Consider the following 14,802-nt stretch of genomic DNA (forward strand, 5'->3'; position numbering starts at 1 on the left):
GCATGGAACACTGCAGACATCTCTTTTTGAATCTGGCTGCTTCAAACGCGGAGAAGCTTTATTTGCTGTACTGTACCATCCAGCCAAGATGGGAACTGGACTTTAAGAAGACAAAACCTGGAGAAAAAAAACAATTTATAGAAACAAGATTGTTTTGTTTTCTCATTGGAAAATGTGCTCTCTCAATGGGTAACCAGGGCGCTGAGGCTCTCAGAATGACAGAGGAGCAAAAGCCTGGGCACTTTAAACAAATTTCCCTTACAGATGGAAATGAAGCAGCGTTTTGTGCCAATGGACTGGAGTAAGTCATTTGCCTACTGCTCGTCTAGTGGTGGTTTACAGGACGAGTTTCTTTTGTGGTATTAGTCTCGTCCTCATTTGCTGCCTAATTGGACTATATAAAGCCAATAACAGGCGAGCTCTTATAGCCTTAAGCGAAGCGCAAAGTATAGGGAGGTGGACTCATTACATGCCATTCTTTTTTCCCCTTCGGTAATCCCATTTGCCATTGTGCGTGCCCAATCGCCGTATACTTTCTGCATTTAACTTGTATGACATTTTTATTTCATCATTATCATCTGGCGCCAGGTTGACGCTGAATGCCTCCTACACTGTTCCAAATTGCTGTGCATTTCCAGTCTACCCACATGCAAAAGTTTGGTGCGTTTTTCTGAACTCCCGGGATTGTGATCAACGCGGTCTGTTTTCCTCTCAGACTCTGCACTGTTCCTCCAGTTTATGATCGGAGTCAGGCCACCATGCCCGAGACAGCAGCGCAGGAGAGTCCCATTCCGCCCAAAGAGTCCTCTTTCTCCATTAAAAACCTGCTGAACTGTGATCGAAAGCCCTCGAAGCCTAAGAGTTTGCTTTCGGCGGTGAAAGGGGTAGTTGAGGGCGCTACATTTTCCTTACCTCACTGCAGGGAGCCCGGCTTCCCAAGGTTCGAAATCCCGGCGCAGAGGTTTGCGCTCCCGGCGCACTATCTGGAGAGATCCCCCGCCTGGTGGTACCCCTGCACCCTGTCATCAGGGGTTCATCTGCCGAGGACAGAAGGTAAGGGAGCTTTAAAGCACGTTACCCTTTCTAATGCACTGTCCTCTAATCATTATGGCCTGCAGCGTGTCTAACAGCAATCCTTTCTCTCATGCCAGCTGTAGAGAAGAGCAGCGGATGTGCCAGAGACTCGTCTCCAGACAGAGACTCTCCCGAGCCTGCGCTCAAAATCGAGTCGGATCGCAAAGAGAAGGTAGACTCCAAAAGCCTGGAAGAGATCGTACTGGAGGAATCTAGCGACGCAGAGGAACAAAAGAAGGAAGATAATAATAGCGAGGACTGGAAAAAGAGGGCGGAAAGTCCCGAAAGAAAGCCATGTAGGAAGAAGAAAACTCGCACGGTGTTCTCAAGGAGTCAGGTTTTCCAGCTCGAGTCCACCTTCGACATGAAGCGTTACCTGAGCAGCTCGGAGAGAGCAGGGCTCGCCGCGTCTCTCCACCTGACTGAGACCCAGGTGAAGATCTGGTTCCAGAACCGCCGGAATAAGTGGAAAAGGCAGCTGGCTGCCGAACTGGAAGCGGCCAACATGAGCCACGCGGCTCAGAGGATAGTCCGGGTGCCTATCTTATACCACGAGAACTCGGCTTCGGAATCTGGGAGCCCGGGTAACGCACCAGTCACCCAGCCTTTACTAACATTCCCACATCCAGCCTACTACTCACATCCTGTAGTCACATCCGTACCCCTCCTGCGGCCAGTCTGATTTTATTTAAATATTTAACTTGCATTTACTTTCTTTTGTAAGATTAGACCTTGTAGTTTTGAAGCAACGAGCCACAGAAGACCAGCTGTAAATTTCTACATTGCTCACATCCTCTAGCATCATCTGTACCCCTTTAAGGCCAGTCTGGGTTTAACAATTTATTCCCATTTGATTTGACCATTTTTGTTTTGTACGATCAAGCCATGTAGTTTTGAAAGGATCTGCTGTAAATGTCTTTTTGTAAGTACTAAAAGGAGTGGTGAAAATGTTGTTCTTTATTATGGTTTCACGTATCTGTGCAATATTGTACTAAAGAAGTTAAAGCACTGTTTTGGAGTTTAGAGGAAAATCATTGCAAGTCGAAATCCCAACTTACATTGGTCTAAACTGGAATAACGTGTAACGAGTAGCGTGTGGCGATTCTGAACACTATCGAGTTTCTAATGTCAAGGCGCTTTAACTGAAGGACAATCAGAAAAAAATATTTAAGGTTCTGTTTATTTATTTAATGAATGTACTGTTTACGTGGTGACAACGTATTTTCATTTGCCTGGATTGTAAATTTATTGACAGAGGTCAAAAGATAAAAGTTTCTAATTTTTTTCCAGACAATACTATTGTGTTTATTATTTCTGATGATTTCTCCAGATGTAACATAGTTATTTACTGCGAGAATAATGGGTGTTCTGTATGTTTTAGAAAAAAATGAAATAAAATATTGGCGTTTTTGATATTGTAATGCAGAATTTTGTTGAACAGACTTGTTGTAAACTAAAATAAAATGTAAGCATTCCTTGTTACTCAAATGTGTAGTTTCATCCAAACATTAGTTCTAGAAACAGGGAAGCCACTGTTTTGCCAATGAAGTACCATTTGTGGCCAAAAACGACACGTAATTTGCTGATACCGAACCACCATCAGTTGAGAGGCCTAAAATTTCATGGCGTCCATGCTTGAAGGCATAATCATTTCGCGGGAAACTAGCTGGATTGGTATTTTATACAATGCATCCGTGTATCTAATCTGGAGGAATACGTTATTCTACATAGCAAAGAAAATGTCACCTCAGCTTTTCCATAATTATTCTGAAGCATTCTTAGCCAACTATTATCTGCTACATGGTGTATTATGTTTCATGTTCCTTGTAGTGAGGTTAGTGTTTATTTTGTGAGTCACATTTTGCAATACGATCATATCTGATGTCTCCCTTCACGTTAGCTTTGAAACCTCAGACAGTGGTTAATTAAACTAACTAATACAAGTTAGGAAACAGTTATGAAACCAATGGTTGATCTGCATATTGATTCTTTTTCAATCAATGCTTTATTTTTCAAAAGTCCTTTTAATTTATAGTGAAGGATATTGGGAGGACTGACTGATTCTCCAAGGGAATTGAAACTACTTACAGTTAAAGGTATAACCTGTAGACGTATTTCGCAATGGCTGGAGGGCTCAGTTACAGTGCACAGCACCATGCAAGTGGTTGTACACACAGGATAGGAACATATTTAATTACGAATTAAAGAATTACCTCTATGTTAAGTGACAGTTCTTCTTATTTTAAAATAGAGTTCCAGCAAGTAGGAGGACAGTTTCTATTCTGTGAGCAGTGTGATATTTAAATAGTGGCCGCAAACCAGTCAGATGCCGTTGCTGGATCAAGTACAGACCAACCGAGTTTAGTAAGCCCTTGAACGCACAGATATGTGCCGGTGCTTGTATACTGAAAATATATTTTAATCATTCCTATTTTTGCAGAAGGTCACGGTTAAAGTCCTTTACAGGTGAACAACTCTAGGTTATTCAGTGTGTATTTTTATGGTTGACATCCTAGAAACCAGCAGCGCCGTGTTCTGATTTTCAGATAGTATTGCTGTTAGTTTATCGCGTGAAAGCTGTCAACAGTGTTGTCAGATGATTCACAAGTGACAAGGCGCTAACTAGGTGGCTCTGTGCCTTTGATTGTGTTTTAATTTGTTATGCGTCATGGCTGAAAATAAACACAACACAGAAGCCAAAACATGTTGCCCCTTGTGTGAAGTAACAACAAAATTGTGCCTTGTATTGTTGGCGGTACTAACTTTATGACAACAGTGTCAGCATGAACTTTTAAGACGTTTATATAGTAAACACACAACAGTTTAACCAACAGAAAACAACGACTACAAATATGTAAAAGTACTTTTATTTTGTATTGAGTGGCCTAAAAGTACCTTGCCTGACCTAATCTACACTATCAAGAGCTGACCGATAAAAACAAGGTTATGCTTAATATATTGCACTTTGCTTGCATTTTAAAATTGATCAAGTTGTAAAGCGTTGTCTAACCATAAGATACTCTTGTACGAAGAAGGCGTGGTGCCCTACTACTGATACAGCTTCACTGATACAGTAATTGTGCTGTATATGATTCATTAGCAACCTGTAGAAATTTACCTCACCTCAATAATCAATTCAACTTTACATCAAAATTTTTTTTTAAATTGCTTCCTGTCAGTTTTTGGATCTTTTGGCTTTGTGTGACCCACATAATTCTACATTTGCAAATCAAATGTATCTCCATTAAAATTATAAGATTTAGAACTATAATTAGTTTGTTAACTCCGATAATATGACAAAATATAGTCACGCCTTTGAACATGGGAGTCATTCCAAATATATGTAAACGATTTAAGTATAATTCCACTTTGAAGATTTAAGATTGCAGTAATCCTCCCTCTTCAAAAGTGTTCTTTTTAGTCAATTTGCAGGCTTCACTGTTACTTAGTTTTTCCATTCGATTGCATCACAGTTTTCCAGGTTTTATTCACAACAACAGACTGGTGTTTCTTCAAACTTTCTACACAACTTAACAACAATTTGTTTACACCCGATGTCCTTATGCCAGTGGTACTAGAATGGTTACTGACCCAATTAAAATACTTGAGAAAAATGGAGGCTGGTCTCTTGTTCTCGACTTTCTATCATTCATCCTTTGGCTTCATGTTATTTTTCCTCCTCAACCTAGCTATCTCAACCACCAATTTTACTTGTCACTCATTTCCTCACGTAAATAATTTTCTCGCTCGGTGTCTGAATTAATGGTCAGACAACACGAACTGTTGAGGGAAAATTGCATTGTAAAATAGTTTCTCAAAGTCACTTTCACAATCCTGCATAAATGAAATGATTCTTGCTCAGGACATGTAGCTAAGCCTTTACACCATTACCACCATATTCACCAATTTTGTATGAACAGTTTCTCTCTTCCGTTATTCGGCAAACAATTATTGTGTAAAATATAATTTAAGGATGCTTGTTTCAATTCTATTAAGCATGTGAATAATTACTTTATCAACCATGGTCTAATTGAATGGCGGAGCAGGCTCGACGGCCTGAATGGCCTACTCCTGTTCCTCTATTCCTATGTTCATCTGTATTTACACGATCGTCATTATAATGGGAAAGTATACACGAATTACATACAGTTCTTTTTATAGACTAACAACATTTACATTAATTGCAAAGCACTGGTTTGCGTCTAGAGAAAGGTTTGCTTTTGTTACACAGAGTGGCGTCTCAGAAATAAGAGGCGCTATATGTACAAAATGTGAACAGCTCCTGCTTAGCACTTAAAGCGTTCCGGTTTCCAAATCCCTGCTTTTGTTTGATACATCGTCATTTCTGTAAATATGGCTGCACATACACCGCTGTCATGTTTGCACCTTACACACACATGTATTTCTTTTATTTGGTGCAAAACACGGGGAACTTTTGTATAGCAAACATTACAATAATTCCAAACAGATATAACCTTTCCATCACTCTCCAGAACAGTCTTCCGAACCACCATGCAGATCATTTGTAGTGAGCTCAGTTCAGCTTCAGCGGCCTGCGGGTATTTTGCAGTTTAACAACTGCACTAATTTGCGTCGAACTCTCCAAAATATCTGTTTAACTCTGGCGTTAATCTCTGCCTATCTCTCAGAAACACTTAGCGACTTTCCGGGGGGAAACGGTGGCATTTGATAGGTCAGTATGTTTGTTTACAAACTTTATTTCTGCATAAAATGTGTTTACTGTATTAAAAGAGACGAGATACAAAGCATCTTCGAGGTAATCACGTTCCTGTATCGACTTGTGCGATGCAAACTCTGCGAGGGGCCATTAAAGAGCATTAATAGATTGGCATAGCATTATGCTTTAGTTGGTATTGATCGCAAAATGTCTGTAAAATATTGTTTCAATGAGTTGCACTGCTCATCGTACGCTGTTGGAATGTTGTGACCTTGATTTGTTGGCACAGAGGGGAAAAGGGGGAGTCAAAATGAGCACAGGATACCCAGGGTGTCTTCAAACTTAATCTCCAAACTCTAAATATATTGTGATGCTCGCCATATGTGGTAAAAAGGAAAATCCGAACGCATTTTAACTGCTACTGCTGATAACATGTCTTCATTCGCTGTATGCATTTCGAACCTTGCCTCTTGTAAAGGCATCTCTCAAATAGGTTTACTTAGTAATTAACCGTGATTCGCGCTTCGTGGCCGTGCCCGGCTTATTATTCTGCAGAACAACATCATCAGAGATACAAAGATAAACAGCAGGTTTGAAGTATCTACTGTTCGGTTGGGAACTAGCACCTTGCTCTACCAGGTGTTAAGTGTGAGCCCTACCAAGCATCACCCGGGCCCATTATTATTATTTTTTAGATCCGCAGTTTAAAGAATCCTTTGCACCTCCGAGTCCCATTCGCCTCAGTGATGGAGTGTAACCATCAGATTTTCATCAAAGTTCTATTAAGTGAAACATAGGTTGCAGGGCACCTCTGATTGAAACAGTTTAAATTTTAATTGTGTTTTTAATTTGACATATAGTTGCTGAAAAGAATGACACTACACGCTACGGGGCGGTCGATTTTCTTAATTCATCCCCGAGGAATTGATGAGTCTATCAGTCCAGTAGATTGGAAACCCATTAACGCTCTATGGTTTACGCGTCTTAGGTTGTTAATTGGAACTTGATGGATTGTAGCCCTTTGATAGGCTATGCTGATCTAATCTCGACGACTTCTGTTTTCCAATAAATTACACAATTCATTTTCCAGCCCCGATTACATAAATTGTACACCTCCAGGCTCCCGTGGAATAGGGAGCCTTTTTGCAGCCCGTTGTGAGATGTCATTTGTACCAGGAACAGCAAGCTTTTGAATGAAAATCGAAACATAATCAACGTTTATACTTAGAAAATTTATTGATATCATTTTCTTCGGTAATTTCCTTATTTTAAAGTTCGACGCGCCATACATCATAATACACACGTGTAAAGGACTGTATTTAATATTTATCGAAGCTTGATTCGCAGATCAAACTTGTTTATGACTTCATCTGTCACTGCAGGTGGAACCTTTGCAATATTATAGGCGGTCAGGAGGCTATTTCCAGCAGCATAAACCTACTAAAGATCAATTTTCATTAGTGACAATGCGCGCCTGACATCCTCTATACTTTTTTGGGGATGGGGAGGGAGGAGGGAGGATTCCATTTTCTGTGCTTTTGCAATCTGTGCTTAGAGCTTAACAGGCGTGATACAGTAGCAGTGATTACAGAGCAGATTTATTCTAGGTACGCTTCCTCCAGCATACAAAAGAAAACACCGGGAAAGAAAAACACCTCACAAAGCTATACAGCTAAGGACAGCAGATACGAACCCTTTTTTCAAAATAAAATGTGATTTTGGGCGCTCTCTTTAAGCAGATGTGCGCATTTAACGGGATTTTGAATAGCAAAGGTTCACAAAATGTGCCTATATAATATGTTAATGCAGATTTCACGCTTTTTCTTTATTACCTCCAAACTCCATTCAAACACGGTTCTCTGCTTAGCTGTAGGCAATATATCACATGGTAAAATGTTTGCTCATGAGCACATATGGCTACCGAATTTGGATTTTAGTTGAGTAACTTAAAGAGAAACTTAATTATTAGGAGTTATACACGGTGTACGTACATTTTTTTAAAATATAATTTAATACAGTACTATAGCAACTCAAGTATGAGTAATGGTAACTTTGCTCCCAATATAACGTTTGCAGCAAATGAAGCCTTGTTATGCTTTGGAAAATATGGAAACGTATTTTTTTTTTGGCGAAGTATGTTTTGTATTTGTATTACAAATCACACTGTTCGAAATTTCCAGATGAATTGTGTGATGTCCCAACGAGTTGTATGATATTCATGTTTAGTATCTACATAAGGAACCCCGTGGATAAGTAGGCTCGGTTTGTAACTTTCTGGAGCTGCTACAGTTTCTATTTGTAGTTTAAATACCGGCTGCAGCCCCAGAGCCTGACTGAGAGCGGAATGAAGACTGATCATCCAGCGCTGTTTGCAAGGGCGCGCCACGTTAACGAGCTGACACAATGATTAAAGCTGACCATTTGTAATGTGTCGCGACCCCGTGAAAGCATGAAAAGGTTAATGTGGTAGAACGGTGCAGGGCTCTCACACCTGCCGCCCAGAGCAGGGCAAGAGCGCAGCCCCTGTCAATCAATCAATGAACCAAGCCCTTTCCGCAGTCAGCTTTCAGGAGCCAGCACAATAATCAAGTAAACAAAGTCGAACTCCAATAAGATCGATTCAGATTTGTCACAGAAAGCTTCAATTTTAGAAACGAAGTATCAGCAGTGCTGATGTTTAATTGGTGATATGCAAAGAGATGGCCTCAAAATAGCACTGCAGTGGAATTAATATAATGTAAAACACTCGCTTTTGGAACAAGGCTCTTTCTTTATATATGTCAATCGAACTGTATTTATTAATCGAGATTTTTTTTGCAACTACTAATATACAGGACAATCAACTAAAGTAGAGTCGCAGAGATCTGTTATTTATGAGGGAAGTGAATGTAAATAGGGTGGAAACCTTAGTGGCAAAGTTCTGCTTATCATTAAATTAAATCAGTGAAATTTTAAGCATTTGATCATTACCACCCTCTCAAAAGTTAGCTTCAATTAATCTTATGCTTACAATGCTCAACTATGTAATGAGATAATCGATAGGAGATCATGCTAATCTTTCGACAATCTACTAACTTTATGGGGAAGCTAGAACTGTCAGTCAAATCAGTAATGCGATACTTTGAGGAGTTAATGTACCTAGAAAGCGATTTAAATCTAATCACCAAATTTCTAGCTTTGTGTTTATTAACCGGCCATCACTATCATTTATCAAAATCATGTCATCCTACAAACTCTGCCTGTTCAACACGGTTAGTGCGTTATTTTAATGGTTCACATATCTGTACATCATGAAATACTCAGATTATGGGATAGGTGTATCTTATTCGATCAACCGGCTAACCAGCTAGTTTCTTAATTAAACCTAGGATTCAATTAGACAGTCATAAATTAATGCATTTCTTAATGGTACATCTACCTCAGCTAATTTAGCTGCGGTGTTAGAAATTTTGTCATCGATCAAGGAACTGATTAATTTATTCACTAATCAACGGACTGTCCATTTAGCACTAAATACATCGTGTGTTACTCACACTTGCACATCTGTTGCTGATAGTAAATAAATTGTAGAGGTTTTCCATGTCCTGACAACTGCCCATGTTGCGTGACTTCGCTGTTCTATCAGATCCATACAACATTTATAGCGCGGCGTGAATGAACATAAACAGAAAATGCTGGAAAAACTCAGCAGGTCTAGCAGCATCTGTGAAGAGAGAAACAGAGTTAACGTTTCGAATCCGTATGACCCTTCTTCAGCCCCTTTTTGTTCCAGATTTCCAGCATCCGCAGTATTTAGCTTTTATCTTAGTGAATGAACATACATTGTGTTTAAGACTGTTATTCTATGTGGATAATTAACAATTGTATTTTCTATGCTTGATACACTTTGTCTTGAATACTTCGTTCCACTCCGTATTCCTTATTAAATTGTTAAATACACATTGGATACAAGACCAGGAATATCTAGCTTCACCCCTCCATTTATTTGGTTCAAAGTCTTGAATTTTATTTCTACAACTAGACATATCTTCAAGTGCTTTTATGGAACTCAAGTTCCGGAAACTTAATTCCACCCAGTTTGTTTCTATCCCTCATCTCAAGAATAGAACGATGAAGTGGCCAAAACACTATAAAGTCCGTGGCGAATTAATGATCGATCCAAGCATAAAAGAGGGTTCATTTAACATAAATTATTCAATATCGTCCATTCCAATAGGAAAGTCAAGTAACTGTATCTGGCTATTGGTAATCTCAGTCCAATTGAATACTAGTTTTAAAATACTGACATCAATTCCGTTTACCAAGTTGTTTATCTTATTTTCCCTCCTGTCATATCAATAATTTGTTGAATGTCTGTTGCGATCTCCTATTGCATCTTCCCAGCGTCGCCATGATGCCTGACGCCAAGAAATGTGCATCCAATGTAATTGCTGATACTGGTACATGACCCTCTCACCGCACTTAACCTTCGTTTTTAGTCAGTTTACAACTACAAAATCAAACGCTCATAAATCAGTCGTGTGCTAACACACTGTATTGCCAAACCCACCCAAAAGAAAGAGGAGCACCCTTTAGTTGCTCAAATCTCGGCCTCCAATATCAGTTGCGTCTTGTGACCAGCTCCAATTATAGTACAGATTTGTGACCAAGTTTTTACACCAACTCACAGCACCCCCCGCCCTTCTTCCCGTCAACAGTCAAATTTTGGTAAAGTTTAAATAATCCAACCTCAACCAGATTCGCTCACCGTATTGAGTTTCCAATCAATATGGCACCCAACGTTTTCTCTAGCTATGTACTAAACTTGATCGTAGTTAACTAACCAAATTTATTCAGTCTTCGGTTAAGAAAACAAGCACCATCTAAGGTGTAAGTATTTATTGGCGCCGTTAGCAGCCAAATGTAGCTTCAGCAACCAGAAACCATCATTAGCCAAATTCATTCAAGGTTTGTAACTAGGTTAAACCTGTTCGCAACCCAAATTTAACCGCTTAATCTCCCACAGACTAGTAACCGGATTTAATCCAAAATCCCAATCAGTGACGAACTCGATATGCAGCCACTGTACATTAGGGGCATCAGACACCAAACTCAAACTCATTCCAAATCTCGAATGCCTTTTGTTATTTGCTGAATCTATTACCAGATTCCACTACGGTGTTACAAGGCTCCGGGTGAGATCATGATCCCCCCACCCCCTCCCCCCACACCATCCCATCTAAACACAATAATAAAACTCAACTGCAGTGCCATTTGCATTTTGCAGAAATGAATGTTTCATGAATCAGTTCCACTATTGAAAGAGAACCCAACATTCTGCTGGTATCACTGTATCGCTAGTTGCTCCAGTCACAGCCCAGTGACTGCTCACACCACCAATCTTCACAACTACATGTAAAAACAGAGAAAACCTTGCACCAAATCGGGTCAAATTAGTTAGAATGGACTGAAGAATTATTCTCCATTTTCAACATCTCCCAACAAGGCGAACAAAATGAATTTTGCTATTTAATTTCCAACTCGATTTGTGTTCTTTTCTTTCAAATTCTCTCATAACATTTTATAATAGTGAACATTCAGATTCATGGCTATTCCACCCCCTCCCCATACTCCGCCCGGGAAAAGCAACATCACCACAGAACCCAAGTACAAAGCCGTTACCAATTTAAACTATTTTTATAAGCCTGTCACTACGAGGAGCCCCGTTCCTGATTTTCGATGAGCAACAGCCAGCCTCCTCTGAGCCCTATATCTAGTCAGACGGTTACACTGTCAAGTGACCTGTACCACAGCCTATCGTTCATTAAAACTTAACACAACCAAACAAGCCAGAGTCACCACGTGCGCGAATTAGGGCCGCATCTATTGTCACACAGTATTGCATCATCTTCCTCCAAAACGAGAATATGTTTTAACATCACAAACATCGACAATCAATCAAATTCTTGGGTTAACCTAATCATCCTTCAGCTTGTGTAAAGTTCAAAATTTCCGGGACTGAAAGCTGTTTTTGATTGGCTGCAGCAACTCAAACCTACATGCAAATCAGCCAACGCCACTGACTAGGCAGCAGATCAATACAGGTTTACGGGACGCAGAGAATGCATTCAGCCCGTGCATGTTCAGGGAAAGCGACTGCAGAACAAAGCCACAACAATATACGCCGTCTAACACTTCTGCAAACCATTGTAAGCAAGTTCATTTTCTTTTTTTATGAACACAGAATGAGTAACAAAGACGACATCACAAAGTGTTCTCCAGCTCCGATCTCCAGCTTTACGATACAGTCCATACTTGGGACCTCGTCGGAGGAAGAACGCACAGGTTGCAAAGATAATGCAAAAGTAAATGCCAGGAAGCGCTGTTTATCCGACTCCTCGGACGAAGAGTTAACCGAGGAAGGATACAAAGACCTAGCCTGCTTCTGTTCTGACTCTGGCCCCACACAGCCCTGTCGCAGACACCAGACTATCAGCTACACTTGTGTGAGTAAGTAAAGAAAAATCCTTTCTATTTATCGTGCACCATTATCCTCAAATCCTTTTTTGTGTATAGTTTGGAGAAACAATTTTATTTGAGAAACACAATGCGTCTGCCCTTAATAACACGTTTAACTTTAAATTAAATTTAAACTGTTTTTATCTATATAGCTCTCTATACATTGTTCGGTACTATCGTATAGAAATGTCTCTCACTCGATTGTCGCTAACACCCAAATGCCAACATTTATAATCCATTTTAAGTCAACAATGACTCTTATATGAAAACCGAAACTGCTAAAAACTCTCGGCAGATCAGATAACATCTGTGGACTCTAATACTTTGGGTGGGTTTAGTCGGTGAAGCTGCTTGATACAAACATAAAGGAATTCCATATTTTACTGCGGACAGAAAGCACTCGCACTATTTTCCTTTGACACCAGCAGCTTGGCATTTCATAAAATAACACAGCCATTTAATAAATAGAATTCGAGGAATTAAGTTTAACAGTTACGTTATGACTGGAACCCCAGGTAAGAGACTACGACAGCAATCCTGCTCCTGCCATCATTCGCACCACATTGCTTCTGGATTATAATCCACTCACATGACTACTTATTTTGATCAAATTTAATATCGCGAATTATGATACAAATTAGGCAATGCGCTTCCTGCTCATCTTTAACTCGGCGTTTACAAAGCCTGAATAACCGAGGCAAGCAGCGGCATTTAGCAAAATTATGACAGTAAATGCAGAAAATACAGGCGAGGCGTATTAAAGGTTGTTTGCTAATTCGTATAGATAGCTGCAGAGTTGGAAATATGTTTCCTTATCACCCAACCTTAAATATCTTCATTTTTCCTGCTGCCCATTGACACCTTATAATATAGTTTTCATTATATTTAAAAGTAGTTTCTCACATCAAGTTTTCATGCAATGATGCATGTCATGCACTCCAGAAGGAATAAAAAATATCAAAATAAATGTGCACTATATGTGTCAGTCCCTTATTCTCGCCGTATAGATACCGCAAGTGAGGTTTTGTTTAATATATAAAGGGAGAGGGATAGTGAAAAGATGAGGACTACAAAGAATAGCAAAAATATATCTGAGAAATGCCTTATTTTTCTGCTTTTTAGGTAATACTAAAGGAGTTGGCACCGCTGGGGAGGAAACTACGGAGAGAAGGCAGCAGCAATACCTCTCGCAAGATGGTCAGGTTTACAAAGAGGAAAAAGAAAAAAACTGCATGCAGACATCAACAGACAGACAGAGGGAGGGAGACAGACAAGGGAATCCGACCAAGAAGAAGACTCGTACGGTTTTCTCTCGCAGCCAAGTCTACCAGCTAGAATCCACCTTCGACATGAAACGTTACCTGAGCAGTTCGGAAAGAGCCTGCCTCGCCACCAGCCTCCAACTCACAGAGACCCAGGTCAAAACCTGGTTCCAGAACCGCAGGAACAAGTGGAAGCGACAGCTCTCAGCAGAACTCGAGGCGGCCAACATGGCCCACGCGTCAGCGCAGACTCTAGTAGGAATGCCTGTAGTTTTCAGAGACAATTCCCTTTTGAGGGTTCCAGTCCCCAGATCAATTGCGTTCCCTGCTCCTTTGTACTATCCAGGCAACAACCTTACAGCTCTTCCCTTCTACAATCTCTACAACAAAATCGAATACTGACATTTTCTGCTCCACGTCTCTTTATAATTGTTTAACAATTAAATTGTATATTTATATAATATCCGTATCTGTTTAAAATATATCTTTCTTATATGCAGCCACTTGCATAATTATAAAGACAATGTGCTTCTCTATAAATTGTATTAAATATACAGTGTATATATGGATTATTTTGCAGTTTCTTATTTGATAATAAGGCTCATTTAATTCCTACAATCGAAGATGGGTGCATTATGCTAAAAATGTTCACATCAAAATAGATATTTCAGAATATGCAAAACACACATGAAGAAAATGAAGTACTGTACTGATTTTAAGAATATTTCTTAATGGCCGACAAGGAACCACGAGGTATACATCTGATCTGCGGATGTTGCTCGACTTGTGATAGGAATTCATTGTTGACATAGAAGCAAAGTTTTGACAAGGGAAATGAATAGTCAACAATGACTATTCATTGGAATAATACACAGGCTTACTATGCACACGGTTCTTTTTTTTTACATTGAGAGCTATTTCACTCGCCATCGAAAGCAACACTGACATAATGGCATTTGTAGCAGGAAATGCAAACAGATGTGTATTATATGTCAAACATAATTTAAGGATACGTTGTTCATATGGTAAATTAATTAAATGAAAATCTGAAATTGGATAAAACAGTATAAGTAGAACGTTGTGAGTAATGTTGCCCGAAGGTTGTACGTCCAAAGCAATTTGAATGGGTTGCTATTAGCTAAACCTGAAATTTCCTTTGCAAAAGATTATAGTTCGCAATTCTGACAAGTAGTACTTCCGAGTCTTACAAGTTGTCACAAAGAATTGACACACAAACCTTAACAAAAAGTTAATAATGTAATTACAAGGTACAATAATGGATACTTCAAA

At 39.6% G+C, this 14,802-nt stretch overlaps 2 protein-coding genes across 2 annotated transcripts; both read left to right on the forward strand.

The window, feature by feature from the left end:
* The first annotated feature begins 583 nt into the window (after positions 1-583).
* Positions 584-2,538, forward strand: hmx3b (H6 family homeobox 3b). The gene is made up of 2 exons (XM_078565266.1): positions 584-1,053; positions 1,152-2,538. Exons 1-2 carry the CDS (start codon positions 759-761, stop codon positions 1,754-1,756), a joined length of 900 nt encoding a protein of 299 aa, XP_078421392.1. The 5' UTR covers positions 584-758; the 3' UTR covers positions 1,757-2,538.
* A 9,252-nt stretch (positions 2,539-11,790) lies between these two features.
* Positions 11,791-14,007, forward strand: hmx2 (H6 family homeobox 2). Its single transcript, XM_078565267.1, is given in 2 exon segments — positions 11,791-12,241; positions 13,373-14,007. Coding segments are annotated over 2 exon segments (993 nt in total). The 3' UTR covers positions 13,915-14,007.
* The last annotated feature ends 795 nt before the right edge of the window (positions 14,008-14,802 follow it).

Source organism: Cetorhinus maximus, chromosome 20, assembly GCF_964194155.1.
Source record: "Cetorhinus maximus chromosome 20, sCetMax3.hap1.1, whole genome shotgun sequence".
NCBI lineage: Eukaryota > Metazoa > Chordata > Chondrichthyes > Lamniformes > Cetorhinidae > Cetorhinus > Cetorhinus maximus.

Bases quoted from the DNA above. Each gene is read 5' to 3' on its own strand.
- hmx3b (XM_078565266.1), top strand. From the start codon at position 759: ATGCCCGAGACAGCAGCGCAGGAGAGTCCCATTCCGCCCAAAGAGTCC. The intron at 1,054-1,151 runs GTAAGGGAGCTT...CTCTCATGCCAG, and splicing joins TCATCTGCCGAGGACAGAAG to CTGTAGAGAAGAGCAGCGGA.